Raw genomic sequence first — 14483 nt, 5'->3', positions numbered from 1 at the left:
GTTTTTAATATAGAGTCTGCAGATTGTGAAAGAAGGGTGAAAGAATGATAAACAGGTTCACTAGAATAAGTATATAATAAGATGACCAAAAAAAATCACACCATCTTACTTTTTTTTCTTTTTTTTTTTGAGACTGAGTCTTGTACTGTTGCCCGGGCTGGAGTGCATCAGCAGGATCTCAGCTCACTGCAACCTCCGCCTCCCAGATTCAAGCGATTCTCCTGCTTCAGCCTCCCAAATACTTGGGATTACAGGTGCCCGCCACCATGCCTGGCTAATTTTTTGTATTTTCAGTAGAGACGGGGTTTCACCATGTTGGTCAGGCTGGTCTCAAACTCCTGACCTCAGGTGATTCACCTGCCTCGGCCTCGCATAGTGCTGGCATTACAGGCTTGAGCCGCTGAGCCCGGCCGCAACTTACATATTTAGAAGAAAAACAATGGTTAAGTTTCCAGGATGGTTTTATTAAAGTCCCATGCTGTGTTAGAAACATACAAGTGATGAGAAAAACATTAACTCGAAACATGCACTTATCTGGCATTCTCTAAAATACCATTATACAAGTTTTCATTTACTTAGAAAAATACCCACTAAAACAATCACAGTTCTTAAAGATTTAAAAAAAATGTATTGGCCAGAACAAAGTCCAAGAGAATAAACAAAGTTCTGAATTGTATGTCAAAAAAACTGTACAAGGTTGTACATAAAACTATAGCTTACAAAAGCCTCAGGTATAGTAAGAATTCTGAATTAAGATTTCCAAAGTTCTATTTACCAATATCTATTAATAAAATCCTTATGAAATAATTGACTTAGAAAAAGTGAAATGCTCATGATTTCAGAGTGTATAGAAAATACTAAATATCACTTTCTGAAATAAAGTGTACTCAAAACAGCACAACATACAGTCTAAAATCAAGATTTCTGTCATTCATTTAAACTTTGCATATATTGCCATGATGGCTTAAACATAAAATTTCTCTTGCACTAAGAACTTTTTGAAACTGATTTCAAATCACTTCAGTTGTATTTTTTATATTTTGAATTCTAGCCAGTCTTAAAATCAACTTTGGGAGGGGGGTGCACAAAACATGTTGGTTTGTTTTTTTTAATTAAATTATTGCACTAGAATTTAGGGGTTTGGTGCATTTCTCCCCCCTTTTTCTTTTTTAGAAATTAGCATATTCCATAGGCAATAAAAGTAGGATGACAACTAAGAACATTATAAATGTACTTTCATGTTTGTGTGACTAAACCTTGCTTTGGGGCAGGAGCGGGTGTGGGAGAAATTAGCTTACTAATTGAACCATCAAACCAGTTGGCAGTTCTAAGGCTTCTATATCAGCATATTACAGAGTTTGTATTCCTATTCTTTTCCTCCTTGTTGTGAGAAACAAGCTATGCAACCATTTGACATCTGTATTTTAGATGTAACAGTACTTAATACTTGGGCAAAAATAAATTCCAACTCTTAGAATGGATGCAGTGTTATAAGAGGTGTACTTATACTTATAATGGATGCAAGTTTCAGATTGACAAACAGAAGGTATATGTTTAAGTCAGTATTGTTTTAGAATGAAAATGAAATGATTCACTATTTCAAACATCTGAATACATGTGACCAAGAGGCTGCAAATGGGTTTGCTATGTGAAGATAGACAGAGATAACTCATTTTAAACTCTGATAATACTGTTCTTAAAGAGATTAAACTGAGAATTTTTAACCCTGTGCTGCATTTTAATCTAATGGAGATGTATACTTGGTCTTGTTCATCTACAGGACATTAGACTTCTTTTTTTAAGAAAACAGTACTTTTCATTAATAATACTGATTTTTAGGGTAAAGTAAGCTCTTGTGCACATAGCTAAAGGATGAAGTCCTTTTGCTTTCCCTGTCACCCCCAGAAATCTTGTAAATAATTGGTGAAGAATCTCAATGAGGATGTATTTTTTTAACTTCCTTCCTATAAACACCTTCAGTCAAAGAAAGCCAGAAGAGGTGCACTGAGACTGAAATAACATGTGTTGACTACCAGACTTCACTGAAATCGGCCATCTGGTCTCCTGAGTTGGCATTGTTGCTAAGATAAAGCAAATGAAATCGAAGCTGTACTCTTGATATTTATACCATACAAGACTATGCTGTTAGAGTTGTCCTCTGTGGTCTGCAGCCAGAGGTTACACTGTAACTACCATATGCAGGCCAGACATTCATTCCGTGCTTAGGGCCTGAATCACACTATAAGGTGTAACACTGGACCGAAGACTTCTCCATTAAAAAAAAAAAAAGTGCTGCTTTTCTAATTCGTTATATTTTCCAATACTCATTCCTAAAATGTCATGAAGTGGTACGTAAAAGCAAACGTACTGGAAGATAATCACATTATGTCACATTTGGTCTTAATATAAGACATCAGAACACATCTTTAACAACAGTGAGTCCTCCCTTAGTTTGATTCTTTGTGTCCTTCAGAAGAATCAAAGCCTGCTTCAGTTTAAAAATCAGATGAAATGTGAATAGAAAGGATTTTTGGTTCTGAAGACCCGATGATCACTCCTGGTTTCTTTGCCTGAGTGTGTTAGTGTCCAGAGGTAATCCAGTACTGCTAAATTTGTATAATAGTACATGACCTCTTGTGCTTTTTGCTAGAGTCTGCAAAGTTTAAATGTTAGTGACAGAACATAGACTAGCTTCTCAATGTGATTTTTTTGTTTCATTTTGAAAAAACATCAGTGAATGCTTTAAGAAAGATTAAGAAGGAAGTAACTCCAAGATCCTGAAAATGGTTCTTGTATTGCCAGAAGAATTTCAGTGCTTTTTAGTAAAACACTTGCATATAATACCTTAAATCTCATCACGTGTGTGCACCAGGAAAAAACTTCAAGCTTGTGGAGATCCCCATGGGAAATACTGGGGAAAGAATATAAATAGAATATAAAAAAACAAAACGCCATTAAGTTTGCATATCTGATGTCAAAATGCTGAGGTAATATTAACTGCTTAAAAAAAACCCACCCATTTTTGCTTTCTGTTATTGCTGAAAAAGACAGTAATACTGTTTGAGTTACCTTACTATACCAAAAGTTCAAGAGATTATTTCATGAACATTTACTATTGGTGAGGCATAATGTTCAAAGCAAGTGAAAGAAAGTAGGTAAATGGAAAAATATAAAACTACAGTTATGGTTGTTATCCTTAAGATCTTGAGTGAGGGACATAGTCCAACCCCAGTGGGGTTTATTACTTCAGCATTTTCATGGTGTCTCTTAGTGAATTTTTTAAAGCTAATGGTTACCATCCACTCAGATTCTATTTCCAGGTGAATCCTTAAAAATAAAATTCACAAGTTCTTAATAAATAGTTGCAGTTCCTCCTGAAGATGCTGGGTAAAGTGCAGAGAGAAGCACCACAGAAACCCTCTTGCTGGCCGGTATGGCTTGGCTAAATTCGGATTTGATAGCCCACTTCATTCAGAGTGCTTAGATCAGCCACCTTCTTTTCAGGCAGTGCAGGCCTAAGGGTAAAAGACAGAAATATGGTGGAGGAGAGGGGATGGGACAAAGAAAGATAACTGAGCATTTTCAAGGGCCTCTATTCGGTTTTCCTAATCCTGATACTTGTCTCATCCTCCCATTCCCCCAACCTGCCAGCCTTAGCTCACAACTCTATTCTTGTTCTTAAGTCCACCTTTAAAGGTTTTAAGGAACATATTAACAGACTTTATCAGTGTAGAGTTCAGGAGAGTTTTCAGAGTGTTTAATGAGCTTTTGCAGCTTTAAGCCTGAATTTGGTCACACTAAAACTTTTGAAACCCAATACCCTTGAACCTTGCAAGGATCTAAAAGTCACATACACTACAGTAGAGCCAACAATCGGAGTCGAATTCTCCGTGAAACATTGGCTTCCTAGTGTTTGTGCCCTGGAGAAAGCCAAGGAATCAAAGACGACTCACATTCCCAGGGAGAGGGTTAATGTTCCAGGCTTGAATGTATAAAATCAAGGTGAATCCTAGGATTCATCTGAAAAAGCATGTCAGTGTGGAAACACTCAGTGGTGAAACATCTCTTCCCTAAAAACATGCTAAAGTCACTTCCAACATAAAACTACAACTAAGCAATTATGCAAAGTCATGTGAGAAAGTACTTCAAGCTGGGAAATACAACATTCAGTAGCACATCATCTGTCTTCATTAAAGATGCATCCTAAATGACTTCCAAAATACAACTATGCCTAAACAATCTCACAATGTATCTTGCAACTTTTCCATTTCTTAATGAGCCTCTTCTCACCTTGGATAAGAGAGAACTGAGATGAATCAAGATTAGGATGTTCAGTGTGGCTAGTGAGTTCTAATTCAAAAGTTTCACATCCATTTTTGCAAGAAAAAGACATGTTTAGGTTACACATGAACGTCGTTTTTGTTTTTGTTTTTTTGAGACAGAGTTTTGCCCTTGTTGCCCAGGCTGGAGTGCAGTGGCACAATCTTGGCTCACTGCAACCTCTGCCTCCCCGGTTAAAGCGATTCTGCTGCCTCAGCCTCCCAAGTAGCGGGGATTACAGGCACGCACCACCACACCTGGCCAATTTTGTATTTTTGGTAGACACAGGGTTTCACCATGTTGGTCAGGCTGGTCTCGAACTCCTGACCTCAGGTGATCTCCCCGCCTGGGCCTGCCACAGTGCTGGGATTACAGGCATGAGCCACTGCACCCTGCCAAACCTTGTTCTTCAAGTATTTAAAAAAAAAAAAAAAAAAAAAAAAAAGACCAAAAAGAAAATGTAATTGTTAGAAGCTTTCTTAGTTGATGCCCTTGAAAGATTTCCTAAGAGCTAATGGTTTTTCCCTGGCATAAAAGTGGTCCAACTAATTCAATGTTGATAGAACTAGAAATCAACAGCTAGCTTCTATCTAAAGCACAGCTCAGTAAATGGCATTGATCTCTGCCAGCAATTCCACTACTCTCTCTCTCTCTCAAATGGGGAGGAACAGTCATCAACAGTCTGATCATCCCTTCTGAAACCTGCCTACTCAAGGTGGTCAAGAAACCGTCCCTGACTAGGCCCTACTCAGATAACTTGAAACCTTACTTATCTGTTGCATGAGCCTTATTTCTTAGCTTGACTATGTCCCCTCCTTTATCGATCAGGAATTATGCCTCTTATTTCTTTGTGTGTCTCCCCATGGTGCCTGGGACATACACATGGTGCTAATTAACACAGCTGACTGCCAGTAGAAATCCCTACACTTCAGTGTGTAGACTCCAGCTCATTGTATCAGAGCTCAAGGCTTCTGGCCTTCAGGGGATGGTGTCCTCCAGCCTCCGCATGCCCTGGAGATTAGCCATTCCCTTAAAGCCACTGCTACAGGCCTGGAGGAGTGGCCCCCAGAGGACACTATGAGGACCATTCTTGGGTTGACAGGAAAAGGAACACACGTTTGCTTGGGGATTCAAACTTATATTCCTACCCTAGCCCTCAGCCCACTAATGTGGAGAGAACCAGGGTTCTTACACACAAGTCAGGTTTAAAGAGTCCATATGCATCTGGTTCTCTCATAAAGCCTGAAGTGAAGCCTCCATTTTGTCTCCTTGCCTGAGGTGGTGTCATCTTTACAAATAGCTAATTTGAGACTTTCTCAAGTAGACTCCCCATACATTAGCATCAGCCTGACGCAAATGTGGTTAGAAAAGTAAATCACTTCTCCACAGTGTGCCCCACTTGTAGAAAATTCAGCAATCAAAAATTCAATTTGCCTGCAGGATGTGGCAAAAGGATAAACCTGCAGTACCTATGCATTCCTTGCTTTAGAAAAAGATTAAATGCGGGTCATTTCCTAGAGCTAGTAAAATACTATTTCCACACTAGCTTTCCTGGTTTTGTAACTAGGTAAGCATATATTTCTTACCCAAATATAAACTACATTTCTATTAGATGATTTTCATAACTGATTTATCTAACGATCTGTGTGTGGCAGCGTCTACTAGTTGCCCCTCCACATTCACTCTTCCCTTCTTTAGTAAACACCCCTGTCTCCCATCCCTGACTTTTAGCTAGGTGCATAACTGCCTTGAATACAAAGTACATCTTCCAGCCTCCCTGTACCCAGGCATGGCCTCAGACTAAGTTGTAGCCAGTGAGATTTAAAGGCAAGTGTGGTGTGGCAGTTAGCAGACATGTCTTCAAAAGACAACTGGTATGTGCCCTTCAACTTTTTCTTTCCTTTGTTCTTCCTGCTGATGGGAACATGGAAGTGATGGCTGGAGTGGGGACCTCAAGATGATCTCTAGGGCTGGGCATAGTGGCTTAGGCCTGTAATTCCAGCACTTTGGGATGCTGAGGTGGGTGGATCATTTGAGGTCAGGAGTTTGAGACCAGCCTGACCAATATGGTGAAACCCCATCTCTACTAAAAATACAAAAAAACAGCTGGGTATGTGGTGCATTCCTGTAGTCCTAGCTACTCGGGAGGCTGAGGCAGAATCGCTGGAACCTGGGAAGTGGAGGTTGCAGTGAGCCAAGGATGCGCCACTGCACTCTACCCTGGACAGAAGAGTGAGATTCTGTCTCAAAAAAAAAAAAAAAAAAAAAAAAAAAAGATGGGTTCTAAAGACGGCAGCGCAGCAGGAAGCCCATTTCCACCACCTCTGTTGAGCTGCTTTTACATAAAAGTGAATCATGGCTGGTGTGGTGGGTCATGCTTGTAGTACCAGCACTACAAGCTGGGAGGCTGCTAAGGGAGGATCACTTGAGCCCAGGAGTTTCAGACCAGCCTGGGTAACATGGTGAAACCTCATCTCTACAAAAAAAAAAAAAAAAAAAGAAAAGAAAAGAAAATGCAAAAAAATTAGCCAGATGTGGTGATGTGCACCTGTAGTCCCAGCTACTTGGAAGGCTGAGATGGGAAGATTGCTTGAACCCAGGAGGTGGAAGTTGCGGTGAGCTTAGATCGCACAACTGCATTCCAGCCTGGGCAACAAAGCAAGACCTTATCTCAAAAAAAGTGAATTATGTTTAAGCTACAGCTTACACCCAACCTTAGCCAAATCTGTTCCACAAATAGTGGGTGCTAAGTCAACCTGAGGAAGGTTACTGTGTGGAGTATGGAGAACATGTTCCTAGCAAGTTCTAACTGGGAAGGAATGCCCACAGTCCAAATGAAGTCAGGAGTCATACTCACTTCTAAGAGTCAGTCTTCTTCCCTGTAACCCTGCAAACTATGTAGGGCCTAAGCCATGGTAGCTCTTTAGATCTCCTGTTGTCTCTGAAAATTAAGCAGTGCATGTGCTTAACAAGAGACTCTCTTGTTCCATGGTCCTTGTAGTACCTACCAGTTAGCTCATCCCAGTTTCTGAAGCTTTCTTACATATGCTCCCTTCCTGGCCTGGCATCTTCCTCAACACCAAGTAACACCTCTCCTCCTTCTGAAACTCTAAATATGCTGCCCTTCATTTAAGAAAATAAGACACTAGCTTCATAGTATTTTCAAGTTGTTTGACTAGATCTGCACTGACCTGTTTTCTCTCTCTCAGTCCTGTGCCGGACAGTCTATTCTGGAAAGTCAGTGGCCAGGAGAGCCTACAGGGTAGGCTCAGGGAGAAAACAAAACATACCCGCTCGTCCCTGTCATGGAGGCTCACTGGGATCACTGTAGCTAACTAGCCACAGGCCTGCCACCTCCTCGAGAAGCCACTTTCTGGCCACTCGCCTTAATTCCTCACTTTGGAGCCCCTCAGCCCGTAAATTTTTTGTAGTTCGTGTGTTTCTTAAACTTCACCCTTTACCATTACCTGTGTTCTGCTATTGGCACCTTTGAAAATAGATGAAATTTAACTTGGGAACCTTTGGACTCTTTTTTTTTAGTCTTTCCCTGGCACTTGCACCAGTTTTCCCATGCCTTCCAGGTACCAGGAAATCGCCATTATAAATAGCTTTTATGTATTAGGCACTTAACGATGTGCCAGGCATTGTTCTAAGAGGTTTCTGTGGATTAATTAACCTTCACCATAACCCATGGGGTTGATACTGGTATTGTCCATTTTATAAAAGAGAAAATGGAGGTACTGAAAGGTAGGGAACTTGCTCAAAGCAAAGTCACACAGTTATCAGGCATTGGAACCAGAGTTGGTCCCCAGAATCTAGAGCCCATACCCTTAACCACAATGCAAACTTCCCCCCTTCCTCTGCCAGCTCAAAGCATCTTTCCAAGCATCTGAGAAGGACACCATGACCACTCCTCCCTCTGCACCTTGGCTTATGCTGTCTCCTGTCTAGAATGCTCTCCCCGACATCTCCTCATCCTTAGAGGGCAATCCCAAATGTCACTTACCTCAGAAGTATTTTCTGACTCCCTACCGTCACAATCCACTACTTGCTGTGTATGCTCTGTCATTTTCTTTGGTTCATTTGCTGTGGCTTAAATGTGTCCCCCAAAGTTCACAGGTTTGGAAACTCGATCCTCAGTGCAGTGGGGTTGGCAGGCAGGCAGGGCTTAGTGGGAGGTGTGTGGATCCTTTGGAAACTCGATCCTCAGTGCAGTGGGGTTGGGAGGCAGGGCTTAGTGGGAGGTGTGTGGATCCTGGGGCATCACCCTCATGAATAGATTAGTGTTGTTTTCTCAGGAGCAGGTTTCTTATAAAAGAATGAGTTTGGGCCCTTTGCTCACTCGTGCTTACTTTCTTTCCTCTCTCCCTCTCTTTGCCCTTCTGTCATGGGACAGTGCAACAAGAAGGCTCTCACCAGATGTCAGCCACTTGATCTTGGGTTTCTCAGCATCCAGAACCATGGGCCAATACATACATTTCCTGTTCATTATATAGGACCCAGTCTCAGGTATTCTGTTACAACAACACAAAATGGACTAAGACAACATCTGTTCAAGAATCCTGCCAATTCATAACCCTTACCCCTGCCTCGGAGATTGTGAACAATTTGAAAGCAGGGACCAAGGAAATTCATCTATGAATCCCACTGCGGAATATGTACCTATCAATCAAATTCTCACTGACATGTAAATGGATGATAGGGAATCATCTGTTACTTTCATCATGGGATATTTTATTTTAGAGACAAAGTCCTAAGCCAGGGATTCAAGTTACCATGACAACATTTTCAGAATTAACAAGCAGGAAGAACACTTATTTTCTGTATTGGAGCGGGTTTGCTTTACCCCTGAAAGCCATGTGGAGAACGTGCCTACTCATTAAGCTGAATGCATCAACAGCTTGAGTGCTTCCAAAGGAAAGGGACTAGGTCATCTTCTTCTGTATCCTCACCCCTGCCACATGGCCTTCCACTAAGTACCCAGAACCCAGGAGAAGAAAAGGGCTAATACTGGCAGAAAATGAGCTAAACTGAGATTCCTGGTGAACTGCCCAGAAGATGAAATCCTTTTCTTTTACAGCAACCACTGCTGCAATTTCCTTGGCTGGCATAGGGCAGAAGTAGGTTATCACAGCATGCCACCTGCCTGTGGGGCCCAGCCAGAAATGCTGTTCAGTCCTTGCCAGCTCATCTCAGGACCAGAGCTGGGTGAGCTATTGTGTGTAGAGAGGCCTCTTCCAAGTGCTCCCCCAGCTATAATTAGAATATTGCAAGGGGGTTTATTTTTAAGAAACACGAGCACTAGGATGATGATTCAGCCAGGTCTGCACTTGCCCAGAACTCTCATCAGATCCAGGGTTATTATTTTAGACTAATATATTTCTCCAACCCCACACCCCTGCCATCCTCCTCTAAACAAGGCAAAGAAAGGAAAGAATTTTCTTTTTTCAAGATTCTCAGGCAATATTTTGTCTTAGGGGAAAGAGAGTAGAAAACTTTCCTTTGACTCACTTTGCAGGAGGAACGATATCCACATGCACGGATAGTCCCAGCCTCACCTGTTGTGAAGTGAATGCACTCAGAGTGAACTAGGGTGAAAGCTTGATGGCCTGGCCCCAAGGCTACGCTTAACCCCAATGACAGGTCTGCATTCCCGGAGCCAGGTGGACGGAGGCTGCTCAAAGCAGGAGGCAGGCTGGGGAGAGCAGGGTGGTGGCTCCACAGAGAAGTTATTCTGTGAAAAATCCTACTACTCTCCGCCACTGCTACCTCAACTTTGACACTTGCACACCAAGTCCTTCACACTCTGAGGCAGCCTCGGTGCAGAGGAAGAGCTCGGCCTGACCCGATGGTGCCATCTGTGCAGCCACAAGAAGCCTCAGAACCAGAAAGTGATGGAGTGGAGACATCAACACATCCCAAGGCTGAAGACGCATAGGAGTGTATCTGGAAGAGATGAGGTTTAAGAAAAGAAATAGGAAGAGGAGAGGAAGTTCACCAGGTTCCCTCAACCACCCAGTCTCTCTTCCGCACCTCTGACCGAGGGCCATGTCTGGGCACATGTGCCGGCAGGCGCTCACCCTCACACAGAAACACAAAGGCCAGACTGGCGGCACAGCCTGCAGGCTCGGGAGTCCAGGAAGGGATGTGTGGGAAAGGTGCCACTCTGACGTTAGACTCTTAATCCCGATGTTAAGAGTGCGGAAGAGATTAAACCAGGGGTGCTCTCGGCCCCGCATTTACAAGTTTAAGCAAAGACCCCAGGGCCCCCATTCTTGTGGAGTCTGGCAGGAATCAGGTCAGACCAGGCCCCGATTTAGGATACACTGCCTATCTGGGTAGGCTGCAGACGCAGAGCATGGCCTCAGCTAGACCGACACGGGGATGAAGGAAGGTTCATTCACACCGGTCACCCTCATTCCAGGCCAGTTCACTCCTCCCTCACATTCCTTGCTTCCCTGGATGGAAGGCACTGCTGCTGGCAGCTGCCAGGGCAGACAGCTGACATTGCTATGTAAACGAAGGCCTCAGCCAAGACGGATTCGGCCCAGAAGAGATTTTTCAGCTGGTGCCCATCCCATTGAGCTCTCCCCAGGCAGGAGACTCTGGCCATAGGCCAACTGTTGGAGATTCCAGGGCACAGTTTCCAGGCTCTGATGTCGCTTCTCCTTTCTGGGACAAGAACCCCTCAGCTCTAGGAAACCTCACCCTGTCTGCCCTTGTCTGACCCTGTGTGACCCTGGGGAGCTCACAGAGGCTCCTGGCTCACTCTGCCTGAGGTGGTCTTTTCTGATGAGGCCCATCATTCCATCAAGCATCCCTGGGGACTTTGGGCCACATGAATTTCCCTGGGGGAACTGACCAGGCAGTCATTGGAGTAGAAACTGCCCCTTCACCATCTTGGAGGTTTAGCTTTGCCCTTCATAGCCTTCCTAGTGTTGTTTGTTTGTTTGTTTGTTTTGTTTTTGTTTTGTTTTTTTTTTTTGATTCCCTCTACTTTCCACCCTAAGGAAATCTCCTTTTCCCACAGGGGATATTTCTCACTTGGGATCTAAGGAGAATTACTTCTTGGGCACCAGTCAATGTGATTAGACAATGGAATCAAATTTTCTCGATGACCTCATTAAAACAACCTCTGCCCTCACTCAACCAGATGTCTGGACATACGTAATCCTTCCTGACAGAATGGAGCAGGAATCCCATTGTCCAGCTAGAGGCCCTGCAGTGAAAGGAGATGGGCTTTCAGGGCTTACTAACCTCTGGGACCCCCAGGGTGTCCAGCAGGGCAGGCAGAGCCTACTGAAGCCATGAAGTGCCACAGAGATTGATGATGAAGAAGGGAAATCAAAGAGGAAGAAAAGGGGAGGCAAAGAAAGATGACCAGCAAAGAAAACAGGAGGAGGGACAGCGGGAAAAAGCAGCCACACAGGGGAAAGAAGAAGAAGAGGTTCTCATGGGTCCTCAGGAACACTGGCCTCAATTGAGAAGAATGTTCCACATGGTCACTGGCTGCAAAACCAGAAAATCACTATCTGCTCACTCTAATTCACCCAGGGCCAGGTCATAGGCAGCAAGCCAAGAGTCATGAACTGTCAGAAATGGAAAGGACCTCAGAGAGCGCTGAAGCTTCGCAGCGAGGGCGCTGTTGGCATTTGAGGTGGAACGGTTCTTTATTGGGCAGGGTGGTCCTGGGCTTTGTGGGGCATTTACCATCTCAGACCCCCGGCCCTAACAAGGAGCTTCCTCACTTTACCAAGATGTGAGAAGCAAAAACTTCCACCTTCCACCACATTTCTAACCCTCCTCTCCCAGAGCTGACCCAGTTGAGAACCCCTGGGAACACCCCTCAGTGAACAGCTGCAAGGGTTCTGAGGCCCAGGGCTGGGAAGGAGTTGGTTTAAGTTCACAGATGGCCTTTGAAACATGAATCTCAACCTCCCTCTCCCTTCCTCTTTACGAACCACAGGAAAAAACTTGCCAATTCAGTGCAGTAGGTGCTTTAAACACTCCCAGGGGAGCAGAGTGTGAGAAAGGACCCGTGGGTGGAAGAGTGGGGGAGTCCTGGTTTCCCACTTGAAACTTGGTCTCAACAGATGCTACACAGTCATCTTCACCTGCCCTCCCACTCAGCTGATTCTTGTCAACCCAGTGACACTGATCCTTCTTTCAAAAGGGATTATTTAGACAAGTGCAAAAATGGAGAGGAATTCAAGGCTGGAAGTCGCTCCAGCTGGAGGGAGGAGGTGGATGGGGATATAATGCCACTAAAATTATCCATGGCAGACAGGGACTGGGACCCCACAGCTGATGGGCCTCTCGCCTGTTATGGTAATTTTCCACCCTTTGGGCCCCTCCCAGGCTTCCTTATGACACCCAACACATTTAGAAATGACGCGATGGCCTTATGTAATGCTGACAGAATAGCACAGTGACAAGAGTCACCAAACCCTAGTCCTGGCATCTCACAGTAAGATTCCCAGAGTTTGTGCAGTGATTGGGTCAAGACCGTATTTGTCACTTTCTCATTTCCTCGCCAAAAGCAAGATTACCTGGAGAAAAGCCTGCTTGGCGAAGGCCACGGGTGGAAGCTGACGGGCTGCCTCTCTGCAAACATACCTCCAGGAATGCGGCTGCCCTGGGTGGAGTGTGGGAGAATGGCAGGAGCTGGAATCTAGAGAGGGAAGCTGGGGCTTGGCGCTCCAGTTCTTGTGGCCTCTCACAGCCCTTCTTATTCTCACGTCCCGCACCTCTCTTTCCTCTCCTACACGGTAGCCCCTGCAATCCCTTCCCCAGCCCTGCAACTCAGAAGTCAAGGTTTTGGAGGAATTAGGGAGAGAATCTTCCCTCCTGGAACACCTCAATCCATTCGAAACTTCAGGTGAGATATCTGCGCCCTCTAGAGTTCCCTCCCAACCTCCAAGCGCTGGAGAAAGAAAAAAGAAGTGGCAGGGGTTTCTGCCACCAAGAATAACCATGGCCTTACTGGATTTGCTCATACAAAATTGTCCACGGGCACCTACAAGCCAACTGGGCTCTGTGGATGGTCAAACTCTTCCGAGGCCACTCGGCCCTAGCTGTGGGGAAAAAACCCCCAAAGACTCTGACCTACTGGGAGCAGTTTAGGAAGGAAGACTTTTGGGAATCAATGTTTACCTGGGAGGAAGGGCTCCGGGGCTGGGGCATGAGTCAGGGGGATTCTGAGGCAGGTGGCAGTCACTCTTCACCTTTTTTGAAAAGTTTATGATTTCACTGAACCATGAGCCATCACCTCCGTGCTCCTGGGGCTTTCCCCACTGGGGCTGGGATCGACTTTGGGGCATGGAGGGAGGAGGGTGATGGAAGAGAATTCCCCTCTTCCTGCAGGTCTTCCTTCCTGACCTCAAGTGACACCACTCCCTTCCCCTGGTCTTTCTCCCCATTCCCAGGTCCAGTCTGATGTGCCAGCAGGGTAGGAGGGGAGCGGGAGAGCTTTGCACTCACAACTGGCGCAGTCTAACAGCTGTCCTCTGCAGGCGCAGGGGTGGTCACTTGCCTTGGCTGCATGACAAAGTAGTCAGAGATTAGTGTATGGGCATGGCCTAGGGGATGAAGGATCCGAGGCCCCGTCTGGCCCCCAGGAGAGTGACCAGTGGCACCTCCCAGAATGACTTTACTGGAGCCCAAACATGGGAGCCAGCGCAGGGTCAGACCCCCTAACTTCACCTCCACAACCTCATTATCCAGAGATCCAGGTGACACTGGACAAGGCTGAGCCCCTAAATCACACCCAGTGGCTTTATCCGACCCTCTCAACAGACCCAGTACTTTCAGCCAGTGACTGTTATTTTTTAGGGTCAACCACTAACTCAGTTTTCCCATTCTGATTCATCAAACATAGGTAGAGGCCTGCAGCTGAAGCAAATGGTAGATGTCAAAGTGTGGTCCCCAGACCAGCAGGATCAGCATCATTAGAAACACAGGTTCTCAGGCTCCATCCTACATCTGCTGACTCAGAAGCTCTGGGAAAGGGGTCCAGCAGTCTTCTGTTTCAACAGACTCTCCAGGTGATGCTGGTGCACACTCAGAGTTGAGAACAGGACTGCAGGACCTATCTATCAGTCCTCAGTTGTGTCCTTTCTTCAACTCCTTCAAGGCAGGATAAAGGCCACTTAAGGTATAGTCCT

The 14483-nt window shown here is 44.9% G+C and overlaps 1 protein-coding gene across 4 annotated transcripts in view; it reads right to left on the bottom strand.

The window, feature by feature from the left end:
- Positions 1–443: 443 nt before the first annotated feature.
- Positions 444–14483, bottom strand: part of VASH2 (vasohibin 2) — a 40044-nt gene continuing 26004 nt past the window's right edge. For 3 of the 4 annotated variants that reach the window (XM_023203777.2, XM_023203779.2, XM_023203780.2), the window contains one exon: positions 444–3515. In XM_023203777.2, coding sequence (XP_023059545.1) covers positions 3443–3515 — 73 coding nt within the window. In that variant the 3' untranslated portion in view covers positions 444–3442. The remainder of the gene's footprint in view (positions 3516–14483) is intronic. The other variant, XM_023203778.2, reaches the window with a different exon arrangement.

This window comes from Piliocolobus tephrosceles, chromosome 1, assembly GCF_002776525.5.
Source record: "Piliocolobus tephrosceles isolate RC106 chromosome 1, ASM277652v3, whole genome shotgun sequence".
Taxonomy (NCBI): domain Eukaryota; kingdom Metazoa; phylum Chordata; class Mammalia; order Primates; family Cercopithecidae; genus Piliocolobus; species Piliocolobus tephrosceles.
Note: the sequence above shows the minus strand (reverse complement) of the source record. Positions and strands in the feature narration are given on the sequence as shown.